Source organism: Megalobrama amblycephala, linkage group LG14 (assembly GCF_018812025.1).
Source record: "Megalobrama amblycephala isolate DHTTF-2021 linkage group LG14, ASM1881202v1, whole genome shotgun sequence".
In the NCBI taxonomy this organism is placed as follows: Eukaryota; Metazoa; Chordata; class Actinopteri; order Cypriniformes; family Xenocyprididae; genus Megalobrama; species Megalobrama amblycephala.
In genome coordinates, this window is record NC_063057.1 from 23,723,759 (window position 1) to 23,749,983 (window position 26,225).

Sequence of the window (26,225 nt, forward strand, 5' to 3'; positions counted from 1 at the left end):
GTAGGCCTATATTTTGACATTAAATGCCCATACCTCCGTGTCTTTATTTGTCACAAGTTCACAACATGATACGGAAATATCACATACGGTCAAGGGAGACATTTTACTATAGCTATGGTTACACATTTATTAATATATTTTCAAAATTATATGGTTAAAAGTATTTGTTCACAGTTTATACAAATTAGTTCATGGCTTAACAAAAAATAGTTTGTATTATCCATTAACATGGTAATTAAAGCTCCTCTTTGTACATCATGATATCTTATGCATATTAGGCCTATATGAACAGAAAAATTACTTTATTTAAAAGTACTGTTGATAACCCTGTAAAACCCAAATATAGGGAAAAAAATGAGCAAATTTTTTTTTGACCTCTCAGATATTGTTTTAGGAGGCCTCTGATGTAGAAATTAAAGATTTTTCAATTTTTTTACATTTTAGTAAGTTTTTAGGGAAATGTTGTAATATTGCAACGTTGGGCCTAGGTAGGAGCAGAATTTCTGTATTTTTACTCACTTTGTCTGAACAGATATACAGAGCATTTAAGCATTCATTTGCAGGGCTGATTGCTTACTTTGCCCCATAACAGTATATATCATGAGTAATAATCACACAACAATCATATTTTTTTTATGAATAGGCATTTATTAATAAAAATGTTGGAAAAAATTGTGTGGTTTGAATGAAGTCTGTGTTTTGCAGTGATAGTCCCTAAGACAGTTCTTTTCATTTGAGAAGCACAGGCGAACATGCACTTGATACAGTGTATTTGTGTATCCATTATTGCAGTGTCTGCAGCATCTTGGCATTCTGAAATGGAAAAAGTAAAAATATAAATAAGTGAATAATACATATGGGTCTTACATTGTAGATAAACTGAAAGAATAGACAGGGTGGTAGACCATGTGTCGAGTGTAGAGATCTATATCCATCAAAGTATTATAATTTCAAAAATAAAATTCAAATGCTAATCAAAATTCCTCTACTACATTCAAACAATACTGTCTGGCTGGCCTATTAGGCTCTTTACTTATACTAAAGGAACACATGCATCCCCCCAGAGCACTTGCAGGTTCATGTTCAAGACCATTCACACCTGTCCCTGAACAATGCAACAGGCATCCCCCCCAAAAAATCCAAAACATTAAAAGCCTGATGCTATAAACTGCTACTTGGGCAACACTAATAATAATAAAAAAAAATCTCAGGATCATTTAGAAGTTAAAAAACAAATAAACTACAAAGATACAGGGAGTTTCAGATACTGCTCTAGATCAGTGGTTCTCAAACCTGTCCTGGGGACCCCTCACCACTGCACATTTTGCATGTTTCCCTCATCTAACACACCTGATTCAACTTAGGCTATTAACTAATTAGTAGAAACTGCAATAGTTGAATTGGGTGTGTCTGATGAGGGAGACATTTAGAACTTAGTTCAAATGAATCTAACAGTTTGAATTTCAATTTGTGACCATGTGAGAAGTGCAGGGTCCTTATATAATGTGTAAGGACAATCGAACCCATTAACTATGTAAATGTGGTCTTGAGGAAAAAAAAACACTTGCAAGCCTTTTTTTAAAATTGTTGAAAGTGATGTTGTAATTCTGCAACAGTGGGCTTTACAGGGTTAAATACTGTAGACATCGATCCGATTAAAATCCATGTGAAAACAACTTATATTTAACAAATGAAAATGACATGTATGGGTAGCGCAAATATGACTGTTAAGCCCCGCCCCTCACTTCCGTTCTGTGGCTGCGGTTCTGAAACTGTGGTGCTGCGGGTCTGCAGCTGGATATGTCTCTTGTCGTTAGCTGATTTTTTTCGTCCGGATGTACGCTGGTTTCTACGTCCGTTTGATAAATGAGGGCCAGTTTGTGTCATTTCAGTGTCTGCAGTTAAGGATGTGTTTAAAAGCTTCTCAGACACATTTGATGTGCTTAAACTATTTATGTACAATTTAATCTAAAAAGAATTTTAATGTCATTCAAAAAAAAAAAAAATGTCGCGTTACACACAAACCATCGTTCAAAGGGGGGCGGCCTCCCTCTCACAATATAGTTCCCACGTCCCTGTTTATGACTGCATGCTTTGAGCTCATGATGAATCAGTGACAGTCACACTTGACTAGATGATCCAAGATAAGAGTCTCGACACATAAAGACGATGAACACTTTTATTTACAGTATTTTTCAACACGTCTCGAAAGCAAAGTCCAGGGAATTAAGATCAATCACACAGTTTGATGATCAGTTCCTGTGTAAATGAAGGATCTCAATAGAAACCTGTGTGTTACTTCAACCGTACGTCTGTTTCTGTTTGAATTCAGTTCTCATTTGATTTACAGCATTTATCATGTTATTATGATTATTGTCAGGGTTATGTTTAGTGTTGTGTTTTTGTTCATATGTTCCTCTTGATCTGTTTGTGATTATTGTCAGCTGTGTTCACTCGTGAAGCTCTGTGTATTTACACTCCTGCTTCTGTTCAGTTCAGTCAAAGTCCCTTTAAGACAAGTCATTTCACTCGGCGGCCATCTTTGAAACGCCTCTCGGGCATCCTGGGCATGCAGCTCCTATCTCTTTGAATGGGGAAACATCAAATTCTCCAAAACTGTTCGCCAACCTTACGATTAAATTTCATATTTGAAATCACCAATGAAATCTAACAACAACCGGCTCATAAATTTAGTTTCTAAACGCTCGAATCATGACAAAAAAAACTATATATTTCAGGCTGGATCAAGCTAATGCGCATGCGCAGACCTAAATGCGCGTCTCTTCGGAGGCGCGCGTCTGACTGTTTCTATAGAAACCGGTGATTCTAACGGCCGCTGAAGTGATGCGATGACTTTACCAGTCAGCGATTGGCTCTTGGCAGAAGGCGGGACTTATTCCGCCATATTGCGCGTTACACTTTCTCCCATTCAAAACAATACGAGTGACACGTCTTGTGTTATTCTATAGACCTTATTTTCCAGAGAAACATGCGCGCCGCCATCTTTAGAATATTGTCTTTGAACTTCCGTTTTTGCTGTAGCCCTATATATTTCTATGGCATCTCTGTTGAAGAATAATTAGCTGGTGAAGTGGATTTACGTGTTGTAGAGTTAATGAAAGTTATCATGAGCATTGTTATGTTTAAAGCAGATGTCTTAACAAATGTCAGTAGACCAGGAAGATTTTAAAACGAGCAGTTCATTCATAAATGTAAGATCGCTGTGGAAATACAAACCGGAAGTCAAAAGACAACGAGCGTAACGCTGAAAAGGGGCGGGGCTACATAAGGTCTATAGTCTTTGGTTCAGTTCATCACCTCAGAGAGTCACTCACTCAATGTCAGGACTGTCTGATGAGGAGTTTCAGCTCATATATAACCTGTTTTGTGTAGAAATGCAGATAGACATAAGAATGAAATGTTTCCACAGATCAATTTCATTAATATGACTCATTATTATTTTGGATTATTATTTACATGATCAACTTTAGTAAGTGTGTAATGTTGCTGTTTAAGCATAAATGAGCATAGAAGTGTTACATTTTTCTGAATCAGAAGATGAACGAATTGTTGGTATTTTGGCCAATTGAGCATGTTGAATCGGTGTCCGTCAGTGAGAGAGATCTCTGTGATTGGCTGTTCATCCTAGCGAACAAATCAGAGCGTGGGAATAAACGCAAAAGTAATGAAAGCGATCAGAGAAGTCAAAACAGCTTTCCCTTTTGATTGACGAATATAGACTATTGATACCTGCTGATAGAGAGCGATATTTCCTGGCTAGGGTTGCAAAGGGGCGGAAACTTTCCACGGGAACTTAACCTGGGGAATTCTGGAAATATTCCAGTATGGAAACTTAAAAGGATTTTATGGAATTTATGGAAATTTATTAGAATTTATGGAAAATTATTGATAGTTTTAGTAATTTTTAAAAAATTACAATATTTATATAAAATGTATCTTATAAAAACAAATATAAACATTTTGTTTGGTCATAACATGAAATAACATTTATTTTTGCATTCAATTAATTCTAATTTAGTAAATAAGTAAAATAAATATATTTTTATTGCAGCATTTATTTATTTCAGTGTCACATGATCCTTCAGAAATCATTCTAATATGCTGATTTGATACTCAGTTATTATCAATGTTGGAAACAGTTGTGCTGATGAATATTTTTCTGGAACCTGTAATACTATTTTCAGGATTCACTGATTAATAAAAAGTTAAAAAGAACAGAATTTATTCAAAATAGAAATATTTTCTAACAATATAAATCTTTACTATCACTTTTTATCAATTTCACACATCCTTGCTGAATAAAAGTATGAATTTCTTTCACAAAAGAAAGAAAAAAATGACTGACCCCAAATTTTTGAACAGTAGTGTATATTCTTACAAAAGATTTATATTTTACATAAATGCTGTTCTTTACATTTTTATTCATCAAAGAATCCTGAAAAAAGTATCACAGGTTATAAAAATATTCATCAGCACAACTGTTTCCAACATTGATAATTGAGCATCAAATCATCATATCAGAATGATTTCTGAAGGATCATGTGACACTGAAGACTGGAGAAATGATCACAGGAATAAATTATATTTTTAAGTATATCAAAATGGAAAACCATTATTTTAAATTGTAGTTCTGTTTGACAGTATGACTGGGGGAATGCACAGCTGTTTGACCAGATCCACTGGATCATGGTGCAGTCGCTCAAAGCCGTGGCTGTGAGTCCAGATCATGAGGAGCGATTGTTCTGATGAAGCATGAACACGTCGAGCTGAAGCTCTCAATCGCAATAATGTGTTCCAAATTATAAATGTTTCTTGAGCAGCAAATCATCATATCAGAATGATTTCTGAAGGATCATGTGACACTGAAGACTGGAGAAATGATGCTGAAAATGATCACAGGAATAACTATATATTCACATAATAAACAGTTCAATGTCAATATATATTAAATATAGTGTATAATATATAAATATAGTGGATATCTCACAATTTTACTGTATTTACAATCAAATAAATCCAGCCTTGGTGAACAAAAGAGACTTATTTGAACAGTCTTTTTTCTATTTAACAAAATATTTAGTGTATTTCTGTTTAGTTTCTGCTGAAAAGGCTTTAATAAGCTGTTCGATGACAGATTCTCACTGTGACAACATGCCCCGTTACTGTGGTTTGACTGTGTTTACACTAAACCTCAGAAATATTCACTGGATAAATATATATTGTGATTATATATAAGACTGATAATGTCGTATATACTTGTAAAATGAATAATATTTTTAGTATTTTTCTGTTTTGTGTGTCTTTGACAATCCTTCAAACCGGATCGTTTTTCAGGAAATAAAAAGATTACGAATTAATGAAATTAAATCAATATTAAAAATATAATCTTTTTTGTTTCATTTCGCTGATAAATGTACCTATTTCTACCACAGAGAATATAAAAATAACAAAAGTAATATGTTAGTACGCGCTCCTGAAATGTCGAGAGCAGAGCTCGTGCGCGGAGGGGATGTGACGTCAGAGAGGCGCGCCTCCCTCCGCTCGCTCACTAGTCGTTGAATTTCGATGAAAAACGGGAGAAAGTCCGAGTCACATCGACACGGAGCGGCGGATCGCGACTGTCACACACTCAGGTAACGATAAAACATCGCGTCTGCCGCGGCTCAGCGCGCGAGCGGCACTTCACACACTTTTGTCGCAGTCTAGAGAAAGTTTGTGGTCAGAGAGAGTCCGATCATCGATCACTGATGACGGACCAAACGCTGTATTCACACAGGCGCTTCAAATCTCCATATCCGAGTGTTTATACTCTTACTCGACACCCGCAGCGGTGTGTCCGTAGGGCGGGGCGCGGGCGCTGTTCGCGTGGGGCTTTCCGTGGTCCGTTTTTACTCTTTCTGTGTGTTTAACGCGGTTTATTTGAGTGACGTGATAACACTGCAGTGTCACGTCACACTCTCTGTGTCTCTGTGTGTGTGTGTGTGTGTGTGTGTGTGTGTGTGTGTGTGTGTGAACTGACTGAACCTAGGTGACAAACTGGACTCAAACCCACTATGGCGTGGTTTACTGTCATTAGGATTGGGAAACATGTTCATGGCCTTAAATCCATTCAAATAATGTTTACATTTTGATAATCAAACTTTACAATCCTGTAAAAATAATTATTTTTTCATTGTTTCAAAGTAACTTTACAGAAAATCATGATGTCAGTGTTTATAATCTCTTCCTTTATCAGATTAGAGCTAGTCGATAATATAGTTTATATTTTGCGACAGTGTAAATAATCACGCAGGTTGAGATGTGCTGTAGTATATATTGATGTTTTTAGATTGTACATTACACTGTAAGTGTATATAATATAAAGTATATAAACTGAGGCGAGATGAAGTGACGGAGCCATGAACAATATCCATATTTAACAAGTTATGGAGTCAAATAAGACCGCCGTCGACTAAACTGAATTCATGTGGATTAGTTTTACGACCTCTTTATGAACTTTATGAAGCGTTGAAGTGGTAGTTGCGTAGACTGTCAATGGAGGGACAGAAATCTCTCAGATTTTAGGGCTGGGTATTGACACAGTTTTCACGATTCGATTTGATTACTATTCACATGCTTTCGAATTCGATATCGGATTATTTTGGGTGTAGTATTTCAGTTACAGTACATGGCAAATTTTCTAGAGGAAAAAAATCTCTCAACTAATGCTGTAAACTACACATGAGAGTCAGCTGATATTAGCTATAGTAATATTGAAGGTTAAAATTAACTTATTTATATACAAACACTTAAATTACACTCAGTGATGCTTTTATTATAAATAAAGTTTAGAATTACATAATCATATTTCTACTCCAATTCGTTTTTTTTAAATATAAACATTTAAATCGCGGCTGATTTATTCAAACATGCATTAAATATTGAAGAACATTAAAGAATGATAATGAATATATAACGGTGCATAGCTATATTTATCAGAATGCTGCTTTCTACCTTTTTCTAGCTGACTAATGAGTTTATGGTCACTGAATATTTTTTAGTAAGGTAGGTAACTAAAGGTAGGTAAATGTGATGTTACGTGACATTGTTTAAGTTTTATTGACGTCTTTCCGAGGTTGAAGCACTGATTGAGCGATTACACGAGACATGATACGGATTTCAGTAAGTTGTACTGTATATTTTAACATACCTTCAGATGTTCATGTTTATTTCGCTGTAACTGGTATTAAAGCGGAGGAGAGGATGATCACATGCTTCTGTCTAACTGAGGCGCTAAAGCGATCTGTCACGCCACATTAAACAGAGCCAAAACGGTGTTTATTTTCTGAATCTCATAATAAGATGGACGTCATTTGAAACATATTACATATTCTGCTCATTCATCAACTGAAAACAGACTAGACTAATCGATTCTTGGGATTTAAGAATCAATATCGGCTCATAAAAATGAGAATCAATTAAAATCGAGAAATTGATATTTTTTACCCAGCCCTATCAGATTTCATCAAAACTATCTTAATTTGTGTTCTGAAGATGAAGGAAGGTCTCACGGTTTGTAGATTAACATTGTCAGCCCTAAAACACAAAAACAAACACACGAGCTGAGCTGAAATTTGAGAGCTCACCTGTTTGGTGCAGAGCTATTATTATTATTACTTCAAACTATACACAGAAAAACATGTTCCTAACCTGAAGCACAGTAAACATTAGCTGAAATAAAATATTATCTTCATTTAGTTTAAGCTGAAATAAGGGTCTAATAATACTTTAAGGTGGAAATACAGACATATAAAATGTTAACATAGATCATGATTGAGACTGAAATAACTTTTATTTTATGATTTCATAAATATGATTGTGTTTGAGTCGCACCACATGACCGGAGAGACTCACCGACTGAATGAGTTTAATTTGGGTGAAGTCATTGATGATTGGTGTTATTTTGGTATAAGAGGGCGGGTTGAGACGCTGGGTAATCATGTGTGTGTGTGTTCATGATGTGTGACGCTGAAAAACATCAGACGCTGCTGCAGGTGTGTGTGTGTGTGTAGCTCAGCTGTCAATCACTGACCTCACCAGCCGACCAATCAGATTCAGGCAGCCTCGTCCGCGCACCAATCAGAACGAATCGATCTCCTCGAGTTTATTGATGACTCTGGAGTGTGAAACATTTAATTTCAATGCTGAGAATCTGAGGACTGAATGGATTCTGATTGGCTGTCAGTGTTATATGGAAATGAGTGTTTAACGCTAACTGATGCTTCTGGAACAAATACTGTATTGAGTCACATGATTGAAGATGTTTTCATGCAGTGACAGTCAGTGTGCTTCAGTTCTTCAGGAGATGATCTTGTGTGTGTGTGTGTGTGGCTCAGGGCATGTTCCCGCATCAGTGTGTTGTTGTTGTTGTTGTGTGAAGCACATGTGACGCTGTTGTTCTGCTCACTGAACACAATGAAGGCACAGCTGTGATTGACCAGCACTTTCTCTCTCACTGCACACAGAAGGGTTGTGGGTAATGAGGGCGCCGTTCATTCACTCCTCCACCTACACTTCCTGCTGGCGCTGAGACTCGAACCCATGACCTTCGGGTTACACGTCCGACTCTCTTATTAGGCCACAACTGCAAAAGAGAATGAATATGTAATCAAGTGCATATTTTTCTAGAGTTATTTTTTATGGACACTGAACATCTTTCCTGAGGGAAATGTGACATTACGTGACTCACGCCGACATCTTTCGGCGGTTGAAGCACTGATTGATCGATCACATGATTGATTTCAGTATGTTGTACTGTACCTTCTGATGTTCATTCATGTTTATTTGCTGCCGTTAGTAGTAGGGCTGGGTAAACAATATTGATTTCTCGATTTTAATCGATTCTCATTTTTATGAACCGATATTGATTCTTAAATCCCAAGAATCGATTAGTCTAGTCTGTTTTCAGTTGATGAATGAGCAGAATATGTAGCTCCTCCCATCCAATAAATCGCAATCATCTTTGTTACTTTTGATATGAAGCAAAGTCTCAGATTTCAAATGACGTCCATCTTATTATGAGATTCAAAAAATAAATACAGTTTTGGCGCTGTTTAATGTGGCGTGACAGATCGCTTTAGCGCCTCAGTTAAAGAGAAGCATGTGATCATCCTCTCCTCCACTTTAATACCAGTTACAGCGAAATAAACATGAACATCTGAAGGTATGTTAAAATATACAGTACAACTTACTGAAATCCGTATCATGTCTCGTGTAATCGCTCAATCAGTGTTTCAACCTCGGAAAGACGTCAATAAAACTTAAACAATGTCACGTAACATCACATTTACCTCAGAAAAACATATTCAGTGACCATAAACTCATCAGTCAGCTAGAAAAGTGAACTCTAGAAAGATAAATATAGATATGCACCGTTACATATTCATTATCATGTTCTTCAATATTTAATGCATGTTTGAATAAATCAGCCACGACAGCCGCGATTTAAATGTTTGTATTGGAGTAGAAATATAATTATGTAATTCTAAACTTTATTTATAATAAAAATCATGTTTGTATATAAATTAAAGAGACTCAAACACATTAATTGATGAATTTAGTGACGAATTATAAACATAATGTTTAGTGAACTTAAATTCACGTATTGACCGAGAACAGCACAGACTGAAAGGTTCATTCTAGAATCGATAACAGTTCATTAAAATGAGAATGAAAATCGAGGAATCGCTGCACAGCTGACACGTTTACCTGTTGTGATGTGTTCATGTTGAACACAGTGGACATGCTCTTTAAACGCCACTGCTTCAGTGATTCTGCCCTTCAGAAGTGTTTGGTTTCTGTGCATCACTAATTGACTGATAGATTTTCAGACTGAAATTGGCCAGTTAGTTCATGTGTTTCTTCTCCACCAATGAAAACAGCTGTACATATAAACATGAAGTGCATGTCAGAGCTGAAGTGATTGCGTTATGATAAATGCTGTATCACATGACGTATGTGAGGTAAAGCATCTCGACAATGTGACATTCCAGTGATCTCACGTCAGAAACATGCACAGACAGGAACACAGGGATATATTTATATCAGCAGTGAGCTGAAGAACAATCTCTATTGTGTGTTTGGACGAGAGCGAGCGAGCGCAGCGGACACATGATTCTCACTGACTGTCCCTTTAAGAGCCTCGGCCTCTAGAAGTTTCCGTGTTCCTCTTTCCCACTGTGAGGTAATCTGATTATGTAATATTGTTTGAGTCTCTAAATCGTGGAAAGTATGAGTTTGCTCAGTGTGAGTGTGATAAAGCCGCTGGAGGAATGGCAGGAATGTCCGTCGCTTCCCTGGAAAGTGTGGCGCTGTTTTCAGCTCACGGGTGACACGCGTCTTGAGGGAAACTGAAACACAACACACAGTTTTCTGTTCATGTTTTCAGCCCTGTTCATAGTTTCAGTGCTGTACGTTCAGCTCTATCACTGAGTGGAAATTACGGTTTAACAGAAAAGGTCAAATTTAGGATGAATAAATGAAAAGTAGAGCTGTATAGTCCATGCACATCATTGTTGTGTTAAATTCATGTCCTGGTAATCAGAATCTCTTCTCTGATGAAGAGGGCGGGGCAACCTGTCACTCACATGAGATCCACCAATAGCAAACCACAATTAATTCCCCACAGACAGAATCAAGCCCCGCCCTACATTTGTTCTTGTATGCAAAGCCGTTTCACTTGGATATACGGATATAGCTCAACTTCCCTTTCATGACGACTTTAAGTTTAGATTGATATATTCAAGAGATAATCAGTTTATCATCCATGTTATGATTTAAACTTTGTTTGCTAATAAAAGATAAAGGAATTGTTTAATTTTCATTTGATTACATTTAAAAGATCAATTAAATTAATGGTTTATTCCTAAATTTGATTACCATCATTTATGATTATAACTTTGTATTAAATACTAAATTCTTAAATTAATTCAACTTATTTATTGGACATTAAAATTTTCAAACATTTAATAAATTATTAAATTGTAAACGTTTTTTGAATTCTTTTGACTTTTTGATTAAATTGAATTAATCCATTAAAATGGATAAAACTTAAAACTCATAGAGTGATAAAATGTAATATTTGATAAACTTTTTATAAATTAAAGTTAAATTCTACACGTTTTATTATTTCAATTAATTAGACATGACTTTTTATTTAATAAAATTTAATTTAACCATTAAAACAAAAATTAAAATTAAAATTTGGGAAAATTAATAAAATTAATTAGGGAAAAAATAATGAATAATTTGGGATAAAGTAAAAAATATTTTTACAATGTAAATCAGCTGTTTTCTATGTGAATATATTGTAAAGTGTAATTTATTCCTGTAATCATTTTCAGCATCATTACTCCAGTCTTCAGTGTCACATGATCCTTCAGCAATCATTCTAATATGATGATTTGATGCTCAAGAAACATTTATAATTCGAAACGGTCATATGTTTGTGTAAACTGATCCATTAAGTGTTAATTTGACTGTCATGTGGTTTCAGCCATGTCAGACTTCCACGACTCTCTGGTCGACGTCTCCAGCGACAGCTTCTGGGAGGTACGTATCTCTCGTCAGTCACCGCGCGTGTTTGTGTTCCCGTTAGCGTCGCGTGTCTGTAACGCTTCTGTGTGTGTGTGTCCGTCAGGTGGGGAACTACAAGCGCGTGGTGAAGCGCGTGGATGATGGGAACCGGCTGTGCAACGACCTGATGAACTGCCTTCACGAGCGCGCGCGCATCGAGAAGAGCTACGCGCAGCAGCTGAGCGAATGGGCCAAACGCTGGAGGCAGCTCGTGGAGAAAGGTGTGTGTGTGTGTGTGTGTGTGTGTGTGTGTGTGTGTGTGTGTGAGCTCGTGGAGAAAGGTTGCGCTCTCATCGCCACTGACTCATTTCTCTCTAGAAATTTGCTTCATCTGAAAAGGATGTTTTGAGATGGTTACTAGGCTGCTGAGTGTGACCTCACTTCCCCTAAACACTCTAAAAAGAGCTGCTGATGGGATTGTGAATCATCTGAGGAAGCCTTATATTGAGGAAGTGGAAGTGGATCAGTGCTTCTCAAGACCGGGAACTTATGTGACACGTGTGTGTGTGTGTGTGTGTGTGTGTGTGTGTGTGTGTGTGTGTGTGAGAAAGCTGCTTCTGAAACCATCACTGAACGTCAATCTCTTCCTATCATCCCATGATGTAGTCCACCCGCTGGCGACGCCCCTGTTTACGAGTCACGACAGGCTTCGTTAGCTCCGAGCGCTGCATTTCAAGCACCGTTGATCATGTATGTCTGTTGTTCTTTCTAAAAAAATATTCTAGATTATGAAGAAGAATCAACTGTACATGTGTGTCACGTGCGTCTCGTCCAATCAGAATCTAGAGGCGGGGCTTAAGTTTGAACTGGAGTGATTCATTCACTGTTGTTGTGTGTTGTTGTGTGTTCACAGTGAGTGTCAGCTGCAATCTGAGATAAAGAGAGCATCAGTAACCATGACTGAATTTGACTTATTTTGGGTAGTTATTGAGGGTTTTTAGACCTCCTCCCATCTCTGATCATATCTGCTCTTTCTTCCCGCACAAATGCTTCCTGAACCTACTACAATTATTTTAGTAATGTTCATAAATGCAAAAGCCGTAACTTTACCATATGAAAATCATTCAAATACTAATTTCTCATTTATCTAATTGGTTAACCATTAATTTTGCTATGTATTATTATGATAAATACCTGATATTGCTGAAGAACCTAAAAGAGCACAAACCTTTGGATTTTCTTTTGTGAAAACATGAAAATATATGAACGTCTATGAAGATTTACGTCAGAACGGCTTTGTAAATAAGCCCCATGTTTGCTGATTGATGATAACGATGATTCGAATGACTTTGCAGCAGGTGTTCAGGAAAGCAAAGTTCACCCAGAGTTCCCAGGAATGCTGCTTTCTGATATGGTGTCGTGATCTTTGATTTGGTCATGTGCCGTTATCTTTCTGATAATGTGCATTATCTTGGATTCATAACATTCCTGTATCCAGCTGCATTAGATGAATCAATCCTTCGCACAGTGTTGTGAACGTTGCTCTCTGACCTGTCTGTTTGTGCTTGGTTTCGATGGCGCACACACAGCTGTCCTGTAGCTTCTGGCGTTAGCTTCATATCATTGTTTAGCTAAAGGCCATATTTAAATGTGATACTGAGGAAGAAGCAAGTCAACACAGAAATGTTTCCATGTGAACTACTTTCTAACGTGTCGCCCTTCGCTCTTTGGTTTTGTGTGGTGCGGCTCTGAGAATGTCAGCGGTCCCAGTACAGAACCCTGGGGCACTCCTGAGAAACTCGGCTCTGTCGCTGTCTTTGTGTTCTGTTTGCAGCAGAATCTGTCTAAACATCTGCGCTGTCTCCTGCAGGGCCTCAGTATGGGACGGTGGAGCGAGCGTGGTTTGCTCTGATGACCGAGGCCGAGAAGGTCAGCGACCTGCATATGGAGGTGAAGGCTGCTCTGATGGGCGAGGACTTTGAGAAAGTCAAGAACTGGCAGAAGGACGCTTACCACAAACAGATGATCGGGGGCTTCAAGGAGACCAAAGAAGCAGATGACGGCTTTCGCAAGGCACAGAAACCCTGGGCCAAGAAACTCAAAGAGGTACAGTCACTCAACTCTGCCAGCAAGGACAAAGACAGGATTAAAGCTGTCCGTGAGCTTCAGTTCCTGTGTGTACAGTTAGCAAAGCCTCTTTTAAATATGGGTGTGCCCAGCCTATTTGCACATGAGGATATTTAGTAAATCTACCACAACACACCCACAGAGCACACACTCGATTTGTTAGAATGTGCTACTTTTGATCAGTGCAGAATCATCTGTGAATTATTTATTTTTTTATTTACTGTATTCATCACCAAACCAGCAGGGCTGAAATCATTCCACTTCCAGTTTCATCAGAAAAATTCTCTAAAAATCATTCTACTTCTGATTCCTTAATTTTCTTAATTCTTTGACTCCTTAAATTTGTTTTTAATTAAATCATTTGACTTCTGATTCCTTATAAAAAAAGTCCTTAATGAAATCTGATTCTTTTAAAGGTCCCGTTTTTCGTGGTTTTTTGAAGACTTGATTGTGTTTATAGTGTGCAATATAACATGTGTTCATGTTTCGCCTGTAAAAAAACACAGTATTTTTCACATAATTTACTTATCTGTATACCGCTGTTTCCACTGTCATAAAAACGGGCTGATGACTTCCTTGTTCTATGAAGTCCCTCCTTCAGAAATACGTAACGAGTTCTGATTGTGCCAGCGGTTCCTGTGTTGTGATTCGACAGCAGTTTAGCGCATCTTGCCCAGAAAGGTCACGCCTCTTACCATAACGTGGAGATGCACGCGCTCAGTGTTATTGTAAACATGTCTTTAATTTTACCCTATCAATTTGAGCCGGAATCAGACCCGGTGATTGGACTGCGGGATGAAAATAACAGCGTTTCGACGACATGGCGACAAACACACTCTACAAACGCAACTCTTGTGTATTCCTGTGGGTGGAGGTTAGTCAAAAAACTGTTTTAGTGACGTCATTAAAGAAGGAAGTAGAGGGATGTAGTCCAAACTGGCCGTTCGATGTAGGCGACTTCTGTTAAATAAAATATCTCGCTTGGCATTGAACTTTGAGCTTTAAAATTTTACAGATTTTATTTATACTCTAACAACAACATTACACACTAACTAAAGTTTGAAACATGGGATCACGAAGAACGGGACCTTTAAAAATAAAAGTCCTTAAACATTGTACAATAATCATTTTTAGTTAGATTTTTTTTTTCAAGGAATTTACTTCTGATTCCTCAGAAAAATCATTTAAAATGTCTTTTTATCCTCTAGTCACTTTGCATAAAACACGTATGAAAATAAATAAGAACGTAAATAGGACCATTACACCTGCCAGTGCAGTCATGTGATCAAAGTTATACATGGTTATGCTTTTGAGGGCTTAGTGTAAATTTGCATTTCATCTGTTCTGTGAAGTATTCATGAAGGGCGTGTGCTTTGGTTTTGTGTGGTGCGGCTCTGAGAATGTCAGCGGTCCCAGTACAGAACCCTGGGGCACTCCTGAGAAACTCGGATCTGTCGTTGTCTTTGTGTTCTGTTTGTGACCCAGAGTTGTTCACGAGGACAACATCTGATTGATGCAGCGCAAAGACGGCAGAATCGGTCTAAACATCTGCGTCGTCTCCTCAGATTGTGCTACATTTGATCAGTGCAGAATCATTTAAAGAAGAAGATCTGTGAATCAGTTTCCATTTGTTTTATTATTCACTAAACCAAATCATTCCACTTCCGATTCCATTAAAAAATTCCTTAAAAATCCTTCTACCTCTGATTCTGATGAAATTATTCTTCATCTGATTCCTTAAAGTCTTTAAAAAGTGTAAATAAAAGTGTTTGATTTCATTAAAAAAAATAAAATTCAACGTCTGATTCCTTAAAATCATCTTTTTAAATCTTTTTTAAAAATGAAAAATTGCTTTTGTTCTTTTAGTCACTTTGCATAAAACACATATGAAAATAAATAAGAGCGTAAATATGTCCATTACACCTGTCAGTACAGTCATGTGATCAAAGTTTCACATGGTTATGCTTTTGAGGACTTAGTGTAAATTTGCATTTTGTCCGTTCTGTGAAGTATGCATGAAGGGTGTCATTAGCAAGGTGTCCATCCATGCGTGCTGATTAACTTCCCCCACATCCCCCCTGACGCAGTGGATCATAATGCTGCAGGATGTGTGTTACAGGTGGATGTGATGAAGAAGGCGTACCACACCGCCTTCAAGGAGGAGAAGGCGGCCGCCAGCCGAGAGAGCACCAGCAAACTGGACAACAACAACCCAGAGGCTCAGAAGAAGCTGCAGGAGAAAGTGGAGAAGTGCCAGCAGGAGGTTCAGAAGGTCAGGTCACTGTTTTCCCTCTTCCTGTGAAGTCTTCCTGATGTAAACGAGCTCTGCTGTGATTGGCCAAGCGCTTCACTCGTGAAGTGAGTGAATTCTGAACACTGGCTTGTGTGCTTTCTGTCCTTCTGAACGAGGGTTTGTGCAGCTTCTCCCTCTGGAGAGGAAGTTTAGAGTTATATAGAGCATCAATCTCTTATTTCAAAAGAGCGAGACGCTTCCTGTGTTTCATCACATGAGCCCTGTAGTGTCTTGTGTTTTGATCATGTTTGGAGATGAAGCGCTATGAGAGGTGTGATATCTCTTGTGGTTGTGTGTTTCCAGACTAAGGAGCGCTACGAGAAGTCTCCTGGAGGATCTGGATAAGGTGACGCCTCAGTACATGGAGAACATGGAGCAGGTGTTTGAACAGTGGCAGCAGTTCGAGGACAAGAGACTGCGCTTCTTCAAGGAGCTGCTGCTCGGCGTCAAGCAGCACCTCGACCTCTCCACCAATCACAAGTGAGGACCTCACTGCTGTCATGTCTGTGTGGGGCAGGAACTGCTTTGAGGCGGCAGGGCGGCTCTTGCTGGTTTGTGGTCATTTGCATAGACAAGCACAGAAGCGCTGTTATTGTTCAGAGACCAGCATGCAAAGCCCTGGGATGAGTCTCCCTCACGCAAACCCTCCAGCTGTGATGGTTTGATTAGTTCTCAGTGTAGTCACAGGGTCTGACGTGTTCGACGTCTCTCTCCTCAGGTACCAGACGGTGTATAACACACTAGAAGACACCATCCAGGCAGCCGACGCACAGGAAGACCTCAAGTGGTTCCGCTCCAACCACGGGCCCGGCATGCCCATGAACTGGCCTCAGTTTGAGGTACACACACACAGGGCACATTCGAGCTGCTCCTTTATGTACAGTGAAAGAGAACAGGGCTAACGAATGCCAGAAATGACACAAAACACAACAACGGTGTCATAACAGCAGATCATATGATGCCAAAGTTACCTCCTAAAGTCATACAATACCATGTGTGAGGAACAGGATGAAATTTAAGACGTTAAACACTGAAAGTCTCGTTCATTCGTTGCACCAGCACTGGTCTGAAAACACAAACACAGATGAGTTTAGAGAGTGCTGGTGGAGGGAAAGATTATCCAGTGCACATCATGAGATTCAGACCTGCGTGATGTTGGCCCCCCACCCAACGCAAAACGTCGGCTCAATCATTTGTGCTTCGTTTGTGCTGGTTTGTGCCGTAAAAATTTTCGTTTGTGCTGCTTTGGTTTTTTAGATATTAAAAGAATATTTATAGGTCATTCTGAGGTCACCCATCCACCCACATGTTCCAAATTCACCAAAAATAGTCTCAATCGTTTGTGCCGGTAAAAGTTTCGTTTGTGCTGCTTTCGATTTTAAAATATTAGACTTTGAATTATAGGCGATGACGTCACTCAGCCTCCCACATGCTCCAAATTCACCCAAAATAGTCTCAATCGTTTGTGCTGGTAAAAGTTTCGTTTGTGCTGCTTCGTTTTTTTTTTTTTTAGATATGTCTATTAAAATAATAGGCTATTTATAAAATCTCAGGTCAATCAGCCCCCCACATGCTCCAAATTTCTTGCCAATGTAGCCTACATCTATAGTGCAGAGCACAACAATACTTCTCTTGTCCACGGAGGCGCCTGCGTGATCCCTTCCATTGTTTCTGATATTTTAGGTTTTTCCAATGAAACACAGATTATGTTATTATTTATAAAAATAAAAAACAAAACAAAAAAAATTATTGTAATAACGAGTGAAACATGTTGCATCATTAGGTTTTACGTATGCCTTTTAAGAATAAAATAAATACAAATCAAATACAAATTTCCTCAATGTTGTTTTAGACCACATAAAGCCAAAATGAGTACTCAAATTTTCGAAACGAATTTTAAAGCATAAACTAATTTGTTTAACCCATAAACCAAAAATACAAAAAAAAGTCTTATATAGGCTTAATTCTTTTTTGTCTTTGTTTATTTTCAAGTAAACTCAAATTAAACGAATGCCTTTATTTGTTTTTTCGATTTGGTTTAGTTAGACAATTAAATAAGTCGTTTTTTCCCGACGTATAATTAATTGAAGGAATTACACGGACTGATGCAGCTTTTTTGATGCAACAACTTTCCGTTTCTGACACGCGCTTGTCACTGAAAAGAAGGAAAGCAAACAGAGACTTAATTTGAAATCACATTGCTCCTACTATTTCTGTTAAATGTCTATGCTTTGGTATATAGCCTAATAGTCACTATAATATGCTCTTATGCGATTTGTAATTGCAGCCATTCAGTGTCATTCATTTCAATGCAATCAATGTCTAATATTTATAAAGCGAGGCAGCACAAATGAAACTTTTATCGGTACAAACGATTGCGACTGTTTGTGGTGAATTTGGAGCATGTGGGGGCCTGAGGGACCTCAGAATGAATTGCCAATTCTTTTAATATTTTAAAAACCGAAGCAGCACAAACGAAGCACAAACGATTGAGACTATTTTCGGTGAATTTGGAGCATGTGGGGGGCTGAGTGACATCATTGCCTATAATTCAAAGTCTAATATTTTAAAATCGAAAGCAGCACAAACGAAACTTTTACCGGCACAAACGATTGAGACTATTTTGCCGGCGTTTTACGTTGGGTGGGGGGCCAACTTCACGCAGGTGAGATACAGTCATAATTATGAGATAAAACGTTGATATTAAGATAAAAAGTTCAGTCAAGAGAAACATAATTATGAAGAAAGTCTAAATTACGAGAAGCTAAGTCATAATTATAAGGTAAAAAGTCAAAATAATGAGAGATTTGGTGAAAATGATGAGATAAAAAGACCAAACCATAAGAAACTGTTAGAATTATGAAAAAAAAGTCTAAAATATGAGATTTAATATATATTAGATATTTAGTCATATTTATGAGATGATGACTCCAAATCATGAGAAACATAATTATGAAGAAAAAGTACAAATTATGAGAAACTAAATCATAATTATGAAGTAAAAAGTTGAAAAAATTAGATATTAGGTGAAAATTATGAGATAAAAAGACCAAACCATAAGAAACTGTTAGAATTATGAAAAAAAGTCTAAAATATGAGGTTTAATATATATTAGATATTTAGTCATATTTATGAGACGATTACTCCAAATCATGAGAAACATAATTATGAAGAAAAAGTACAAATTATGAGAAACTAAGTCATAATTATGAGGTAAAAAGTTGAAAAAATTAGATATTAGGTGAAAATTATGAGATTAAAGACCAAACCATAAGAAACTGTTAGAATTATGAGGAAGAAGTCTAAAATGTGAGATTTAATATTTATTAGATATTTTGTCATAATTATGAGATGAAAAGTCAAAATCATGAGATAAGTCAAAATATAATAATAAAGTTTAAATCATGAAATATTAACTCATAATTATTAGTAAAAAGTCTAAATTATGAGAAGCTAAGTCATAATTATGAGGTAAAAAGTCAAAATAATGAGATATTGGGTTAAAATTATGAGATAAAAAGACCAAACCATAAGAAACTGAGAATTATCATGAAAATTATGAGATAAAAAGACCAAACCATAAGAAACTGTTAGAATTATGAAAAAAGTGTAAAATATGAGATTTAATATATATATTAGATATTTAGTCATATTTATGAGATGATGACTCCAAATCATGAGAAACATAATTATGAAGAAAAAGTACAAATTATGAGAAACTAAATCATAATTATGAAGTAAAAAGTTGAAAAAATTAGATATTAGGTGAAAATTATGAGATTAAAGACCAAACCATAAGAAACTGTTAGAGGATTATGAGAAAAAAGTCTAAAATATGAGGTTTAATATATATTAGATATTTAGTCATATTTATGAGATGATGACTCCAAATCATGAGAAACATAATTATGAAGAGAAAGTACAAATTATGAGAAACTAAATCATAATTATGAAGTAAAAAGTTGAAAAAATTAGATATTAGGTGAAAATTATGAGATAAAAAGACCAAACCATAAGAAACTGTTAGAATTATGAAAAAAAGTCTAAAATATGAGGTTTAATATATATTAGATATTTAGTCATATTTATGAGATGATGACTCCAAATCATGAGAAACATAATTATGAAGAAAAAGTACAAATTATGAGAAACTAAGTCATAATTATGAGGTAAAAAGTTGAAAAAATTAGATATTAGGTGAAAATTATGAGATTAAAGACCAAACCATAAGAAACTGTTAGTAATTATGAGGAAGAAGTCTAAAATGTGAGATTTAATATTTATTAGATATTTTGTCATAATTATGAGATGAAAAGTCAAAATCATGAGATAAGTCAAAATATAATAATAAAGTTTAAATCATGAAATATTAACTCATAATTATTAGTAAAAAGTCTAAATTATGAGAAGCTAAGTCATAATTATGAGGTAAAAAGTCAAAATAATGAGATATTGGGTTAAAATTATGAGATAAAAAGACCAAACCATAAGAAACTGTTAGAATTATGAAAAAAGTGTAAAATATGAGATTTAATATATATATTAGATATTTAGTCATATTTATGAGATGATGACTCCAAATCATGAGAAACATAATTATGAAGAGAAAGTACAAATTATAAGAAACTAAGTCATAATTATGAAGTAAAAAGTCAAAATAATGAGATATCAGGTGAAAATTATGAGATAAAAAGACCAAACCATAAGAAATTGTTAGAATTATGAAAAAAAGTCTAAAATATGAGGTTTAATATATATTAGATATTTAGTCATATTTATGAGATGATGACTCCAAATCATGAGAAACATAATTATGAAGAAAAAGTACAAATTATAAGAAACTAAGTCATAATTATGAGGTAAAAAGTTGAAAAAATTAGATATTAGGTGAAAATTATGAGATTAAAGACCAAACCATAAGAAACTGTTGTAATTATGAGGAAGAAGTCTAAAATGTGAGATTTAATATTTATTAGATATTTTGTCATAATTATGAGATGAAAAGTCAAAATCATGAGATAAGTCAAAATATAATAATAAAGTTTAAATCATGAAATATTAACTCATAATTATTAGTAAAAAGTCTAAATTATGAGAAGCTAAGTCATAATTATGAGGTAAAAAGTCAAAATAATGAGATATTGGGTTAAAATTATGAGATAAAAAGACCAAACCATAAGAAACTGTTAGAATTATGAAAAAAGTGTAAAATATGAGATTTAATATATATATTAGATATTTAGTCATATTTATGAGATGATGACTCCAAATCATGAGAAACATAATTATGAAGAGAAAGTACAAATTATAAGAAACTAAGTCATAATTATGAAGTAAAAAGTCAAAATAATGAGATATCAGGTGAAAATTATGAGATAAAAAGACCAAACCATAAGAAACTGTTGTAATTATGAGGAACAAAGTGTAAAATACGAGTTTTAATATATTTAGTCATAATGATGAGATAAAGTCGAGCTCTGAAGTTGTCATTGCAGCAGGATCGTGTCAGTGACGTCACAGTGTTTGTCTGAAAACACAAGCACAAAAGAGTTTGCTGGAGGGAAAGATTTTCAACACATCTTAAATGTCAGTCTGTTCCTCACACATAACATCACGTGACTGCAGAAGTGTCATATGGGCGACTGCTATGACACTGACATGTGTTTTTGTCGTTTTGGAGCCCACAGCTGTTGACACATGAATCAGGACAGACAGGAAGTGCTGAAGGTGTGTGTTTGTGTTGTAGGAGTGGTCCACGGACTTGAATCGGACGCTCAGCCGGCGGGAGACCAAGAGGAAACCGGCCGATGGAGTGACTCTGACGGGAATCAGTCAGACGGCAGAGCCGGTGTCGAAGGCCAGCAGCAGGTACCCAGAGCTAAAGCAGTGCTCTCGTGTTCGCAGACGTGTGTGTGTGTGTGTCAGTGTTGAGCTGGAGTGTGCTTGAGTGACGCTGTTGACACATGAATCAGGACAGACAGGAAGTGCTGAAGGTGTGTGTTTGTGTTGTAGGAGTGGTCCACGGACTTGAATCGGACGCTCAGCCGGCGGGAGACCAAGAGGAAACCGGCCGATGGAGTGACTCTGACGGGAATCAGTCAGACGGCAGAGCCGGTGTCGAAGGCCAGCAGCAGGTACCCAGAGCTAAAGCAGTGCTCTCGTGTTCGCAGACGTGTGTGTGTCAGTGTTGAGATGGAGTGTGTTTGAGTGACGACCGGAGAAGGCAGCAGCATCATGAGCACTAACTGACCTTTGACCTCTGGTTTCCTGTTCCCAAGCCACTGCTGGAGCACACACACATGATCTGAATTGGTTAGAGTTCATAAAGGGGCTATGTGTATGAATCTTCAGGTATTAATCTCTCTTTTTATTGCCAGTGTGTGAACCGCTCGTAGCGTACGTTACTGCCGCAGTTCACCTAACGGCCACCGGTGTCGCTAATAACAAGGGTTCCTGAATTCTACACGCAGCCCCTTTAAGTCAAGAAATACGACTCTTACCTGATCGCTCTTGCCTGCACTACACACCACTCCCCTGTGACACCAGACACTGAGTGCTAGGAAATGATGTCAGCAGTGATTAGAAGTGAAGGAGCAGAGTTTAAAGTGCTCTCTGTGAGGCCCGTTTCTGCCACATTAAATCACTATTGTGACTCTGAGATACTGCCATAATTATGAGAGCGCTGAAATATGAGATGAAGAGTCATAAAAATAAGATATAAAGGTCAAAATTATGACACTGATATTCAGAATCACGAGGTGCCGTCACAATTATGAGAAAGTTGAAATCAAAAGATACTGAGATGAAGTTAAAAGTCTGAGATTGTGTCAGTTACGAGGCTAAATCATGATAATGAGATAAAAAGGTCAAAATTAAGATTTGATTATTTTAAGTAATGAGATAAACATTTGAAATGAGAATCATATAATTGACATTTAATCTAGTAATTGTGAGTTAATTATAATTAAAGTCAAGATCATGATAGAAAAATGTGATTGTTTGTCATTATCAACTTGGATTTCATAAGAACGACTTTATCTTGAAATGTGACTTTATCCATTAATGAGCCTTTCATCTTCAGTTCGATCTCATCGTTTTGACCGAATGATGATTAGTTGATGTTAGTATAATGCAGTGAAAACATGAGCCAATCACAGTGTCTGTTTCATACTGAAAGAGCAGCAGCAGAAGAAGCCTCTGTTAAAGTGTGATCAGTCACTGGAGTCAGCTGACATCACCGAAACGCTCGAGTGTGTGTGTGTGAGAACATGTGAAACCGGTTCTGTCAGTGTGTGTCTGACACAGATCCTGCCTGAAGCGCGCCGCGGCCTGTGGGTGTGTGTGTGTTAGCGCTAGTTGAGCTCACACGTCTGTGTGTGTGTGTGTGTGTGTGTGTGTGTGTGTGTGTGTGTGTGTGTGTGTGTAACGCTGTCTCTGTGTTGTTAGCGTGACTGTGGCCAGTAGCTCAGAAGCAGCTTGCTTAAACCCGTTCGAGGATGACGAGGACGAGGATGAAGACGATTCGGCGGTGGCGGAGCAGCGGCCCGAGAGCAGCCCGCTCAGTGTGAAACGAGAGGAAGTGATGATAGCGCAAACGTTGGTGACCTGCACAGCTCTCTCTCTCTCTCTCTCTCTCTCTCTCTCTCTCTCCTCCGGCCTCTGCTTGTGTTTGTTTCAGGAGTCTGTCTGTGTCTCTGCATGACTGCTGCTGTGCTGAACCTGCACTGATACACACACACACACACACACACACACACACACACACACACACACACAAAACTCACGCTCACACACACACTCTCACACACACACACACACGCACACACACACACACCGTGTCCTGACCAGAAACAGTGTCAGACTGAGCTTGATATTATTATATATTATTTTAAAAAGGTATTATTTCACATTTTATTTATTTTAATTATAATTTATTAGTAATTATTTATTAGTAATGATGTAATTTATTATACATCATTTATATATTATTTTAAATTATATTATTATTTTTATTTCTACTAAACAGTCAAGTAATAGTAAACTAAATTATTTATATTATGTATTTATTTTAAATTGAATTTTATTTTATTTTCAGTCATTAGTAATTATTATTAGAAGTAAATTGTTTATATTTATATTATAAAATGTTTATATTATGTAGTTTTAAATTCTATTATTTCATATTTATTTTCAATTCAAGTCGTTATAGTAGTAATTATTTGTAGTAGTAAATTCATATATTATTTTACATTATATTATAATTTCATAAATGTATGTTTAATTTATTCTGGTTTCATTATAGTATTTTTATTTTATAGATTTTTAACAGTAAAGTCAGTTAATGTACATTATTTTAAATTGTATTATAATTTCACATTTTTATTTTCATTTATTATCATCTTAACCAGTCATTATAGTCAAGTAGTAGCAATTATTATTAGTATTGAAGTAAGTTATTATATTTTGTTATTTTAAATTATGCTATAATTTTAGATCCTTGTTTATTCATTTAATTTTATTTTAACCAAACAGTCACTATATTGAAGTGGTAGTAATCATCATTATTATTAGTAATAGTAAATTATTATATATTATTTAAAATTATATCATAATTTATTTATTAATTTTAATTTCAACCAGACAGTCATTATAGTCAAGTAGATTCAAAATGTTTGATAAACCTTTAAAGGTCATTGTGTTTAGTCTTGTTCTGAATGAACAGAAGGAAAGTGATTTTCAGACGGTCATGTGACTGCAGTTGTCTGGTCGGGACACTCTGAGTGTCTGAATGTGAACACAAACTCCAGTCACGTTTGTCCGGTGGGTGTGGCATGTTGGCGTCCTCTTCCTCCTCCTCCTCCTCCTCCTCACAGCTCTGAGACGCTCACTCTTCCCGCTGCGGTCCGGCCGTCTGTCCCACTCTGTGTCACAGGTGTCTGTCTGTTACATGTGTCCTGTTTCCTGTCCTCTCAGAGCCAGTGTCGTGGAGAAGGAGAAGATGGTGGTCGATGGCTCGGACGAGGAAGCGGGGAATCCCTTCGCCTCCGCTAACGCCAACGGCAATCCGTTCGAGGACGAGCCGTCCTCCCCGGAAGTGTCGGTGCCGGTGCGCGCGCTGTACGACTACGAGGGTCAGGAGCAGGACGAGCTGAGCTTCAAAGCAGGTACAGGACCTGAGTGGAGCGAGTGTGATTTCAGAGTCATGCGTGTGATTTCACGAGTGACGTGTGTGTGTGTGTGCAGGAGAGGAGTTCACCAAGATCGGCGAGGAGGACGAGCAGGGCTGGTGTAAAGGACGGCTGAGCAACGGCACCGTCGGACTCTATCCGGCCAATTACGTGGAAGACATGTAGTGAATCCGGCCCGTATGACTGCAGACGACAGCACTGTCACATGATGGGAAACAGTGCCTCACTTCAATCATACTACATTCACTATAATATCAACCTTAGCCAATAGAAGGACGTTTTTGCTCATCACTGACCAGCCGTTCATCCCGAGGAGGAGAACCAGCGTGGATCAGTCACCTGACATTTTAAAGATATTTTACCAATGCTGTTTGCTTTTAGGAACGTAATCCATGCAGATCGCAATGACCCGTCTGTACGCCTGACCTCTGACCTCCCAGGCCATCGAGACTGCGCTGTGTACTTTTATTTTCATTTTTTAGGAGCGGGTCCGTCAGCTTCAGCTGGACCTTGACGTGCACACTGGACGACATGCTGTAGTTACACTCGTGAAGCGCATATCCTATCTAAAGATATCTAGTGTGTGTGTGTGTGTGTGAGTGAGCGTGAGTTCTCCTGTCCTTCAGTGCACAGATGCTGTGATCACGATGAGAATGTATTCTGAGCGTTACGCCGTATGAATGTTGACCCGAGCTGATTGTTGTGTACAGATGAGTCGACGCCCAAGCCTTCCCGCCTCTCAGGTGTCATGACGGCGTCCGTACGGATGCTGTTCGCTGCGTGTGATCGCGCTGCCGTGTTTTTCACGTATATGTGCAGCGACGTAACGAAGCCAAAATGGATCGAATGAGTTTTTAACATTGCTGTTAGCGTCACGTGACCTGTTTGATGTCACATGGCAAAACTCAGTTACACAGTTGGAGTTTATTTACTTTTGTATATTGTCGAGCTGGCAATAAATGAATTCAAGTTACATTCGTTGAGTTGTTTTTTTTCTTAAATTTCATCCGTATTTTTCTGTATATATATTTCCAATTATGAGG

At 37.2% G+C, this 26,225-nt stretch overlaps 1 protein-coding gene across 1 annotated transcript; it reads left to right on the forward strand.

Moving 5' to 3' along the window:
• The first annotated feature begins 5,507 nt into the window (after window positions 1-5,507).
• pacsin2 (protein kinase C and casein kinase substrate in neurons 2) lies at window positions 5,508-26,157 on the forward strand. The gene is given in 12 exon segments (XM_048155550.1): window positions 5,508-5,654; window positions 11,555-11,610; window positions 11,699-11,855; window positions 13,445-13,680; window positions 15,821-15,973; window positions 16,298-16,318; window positions 16,320-16,474; window positions 16,713-16,833; window positions 21,741-21,862; window positions 23,441-23,590; window positions 24,968-25,158; window positions 25,238-26,157. Coding segments are annotated over 11 exon segments (1,470 nt in total). The 5' UTR covers window positions 5,508-5,654; window positions 11,555-11,556; the 3' UTR covers window positions 25,348-26,157.
• Window positions 26,158-26,225: the final 68 nt, after the last annotated feature.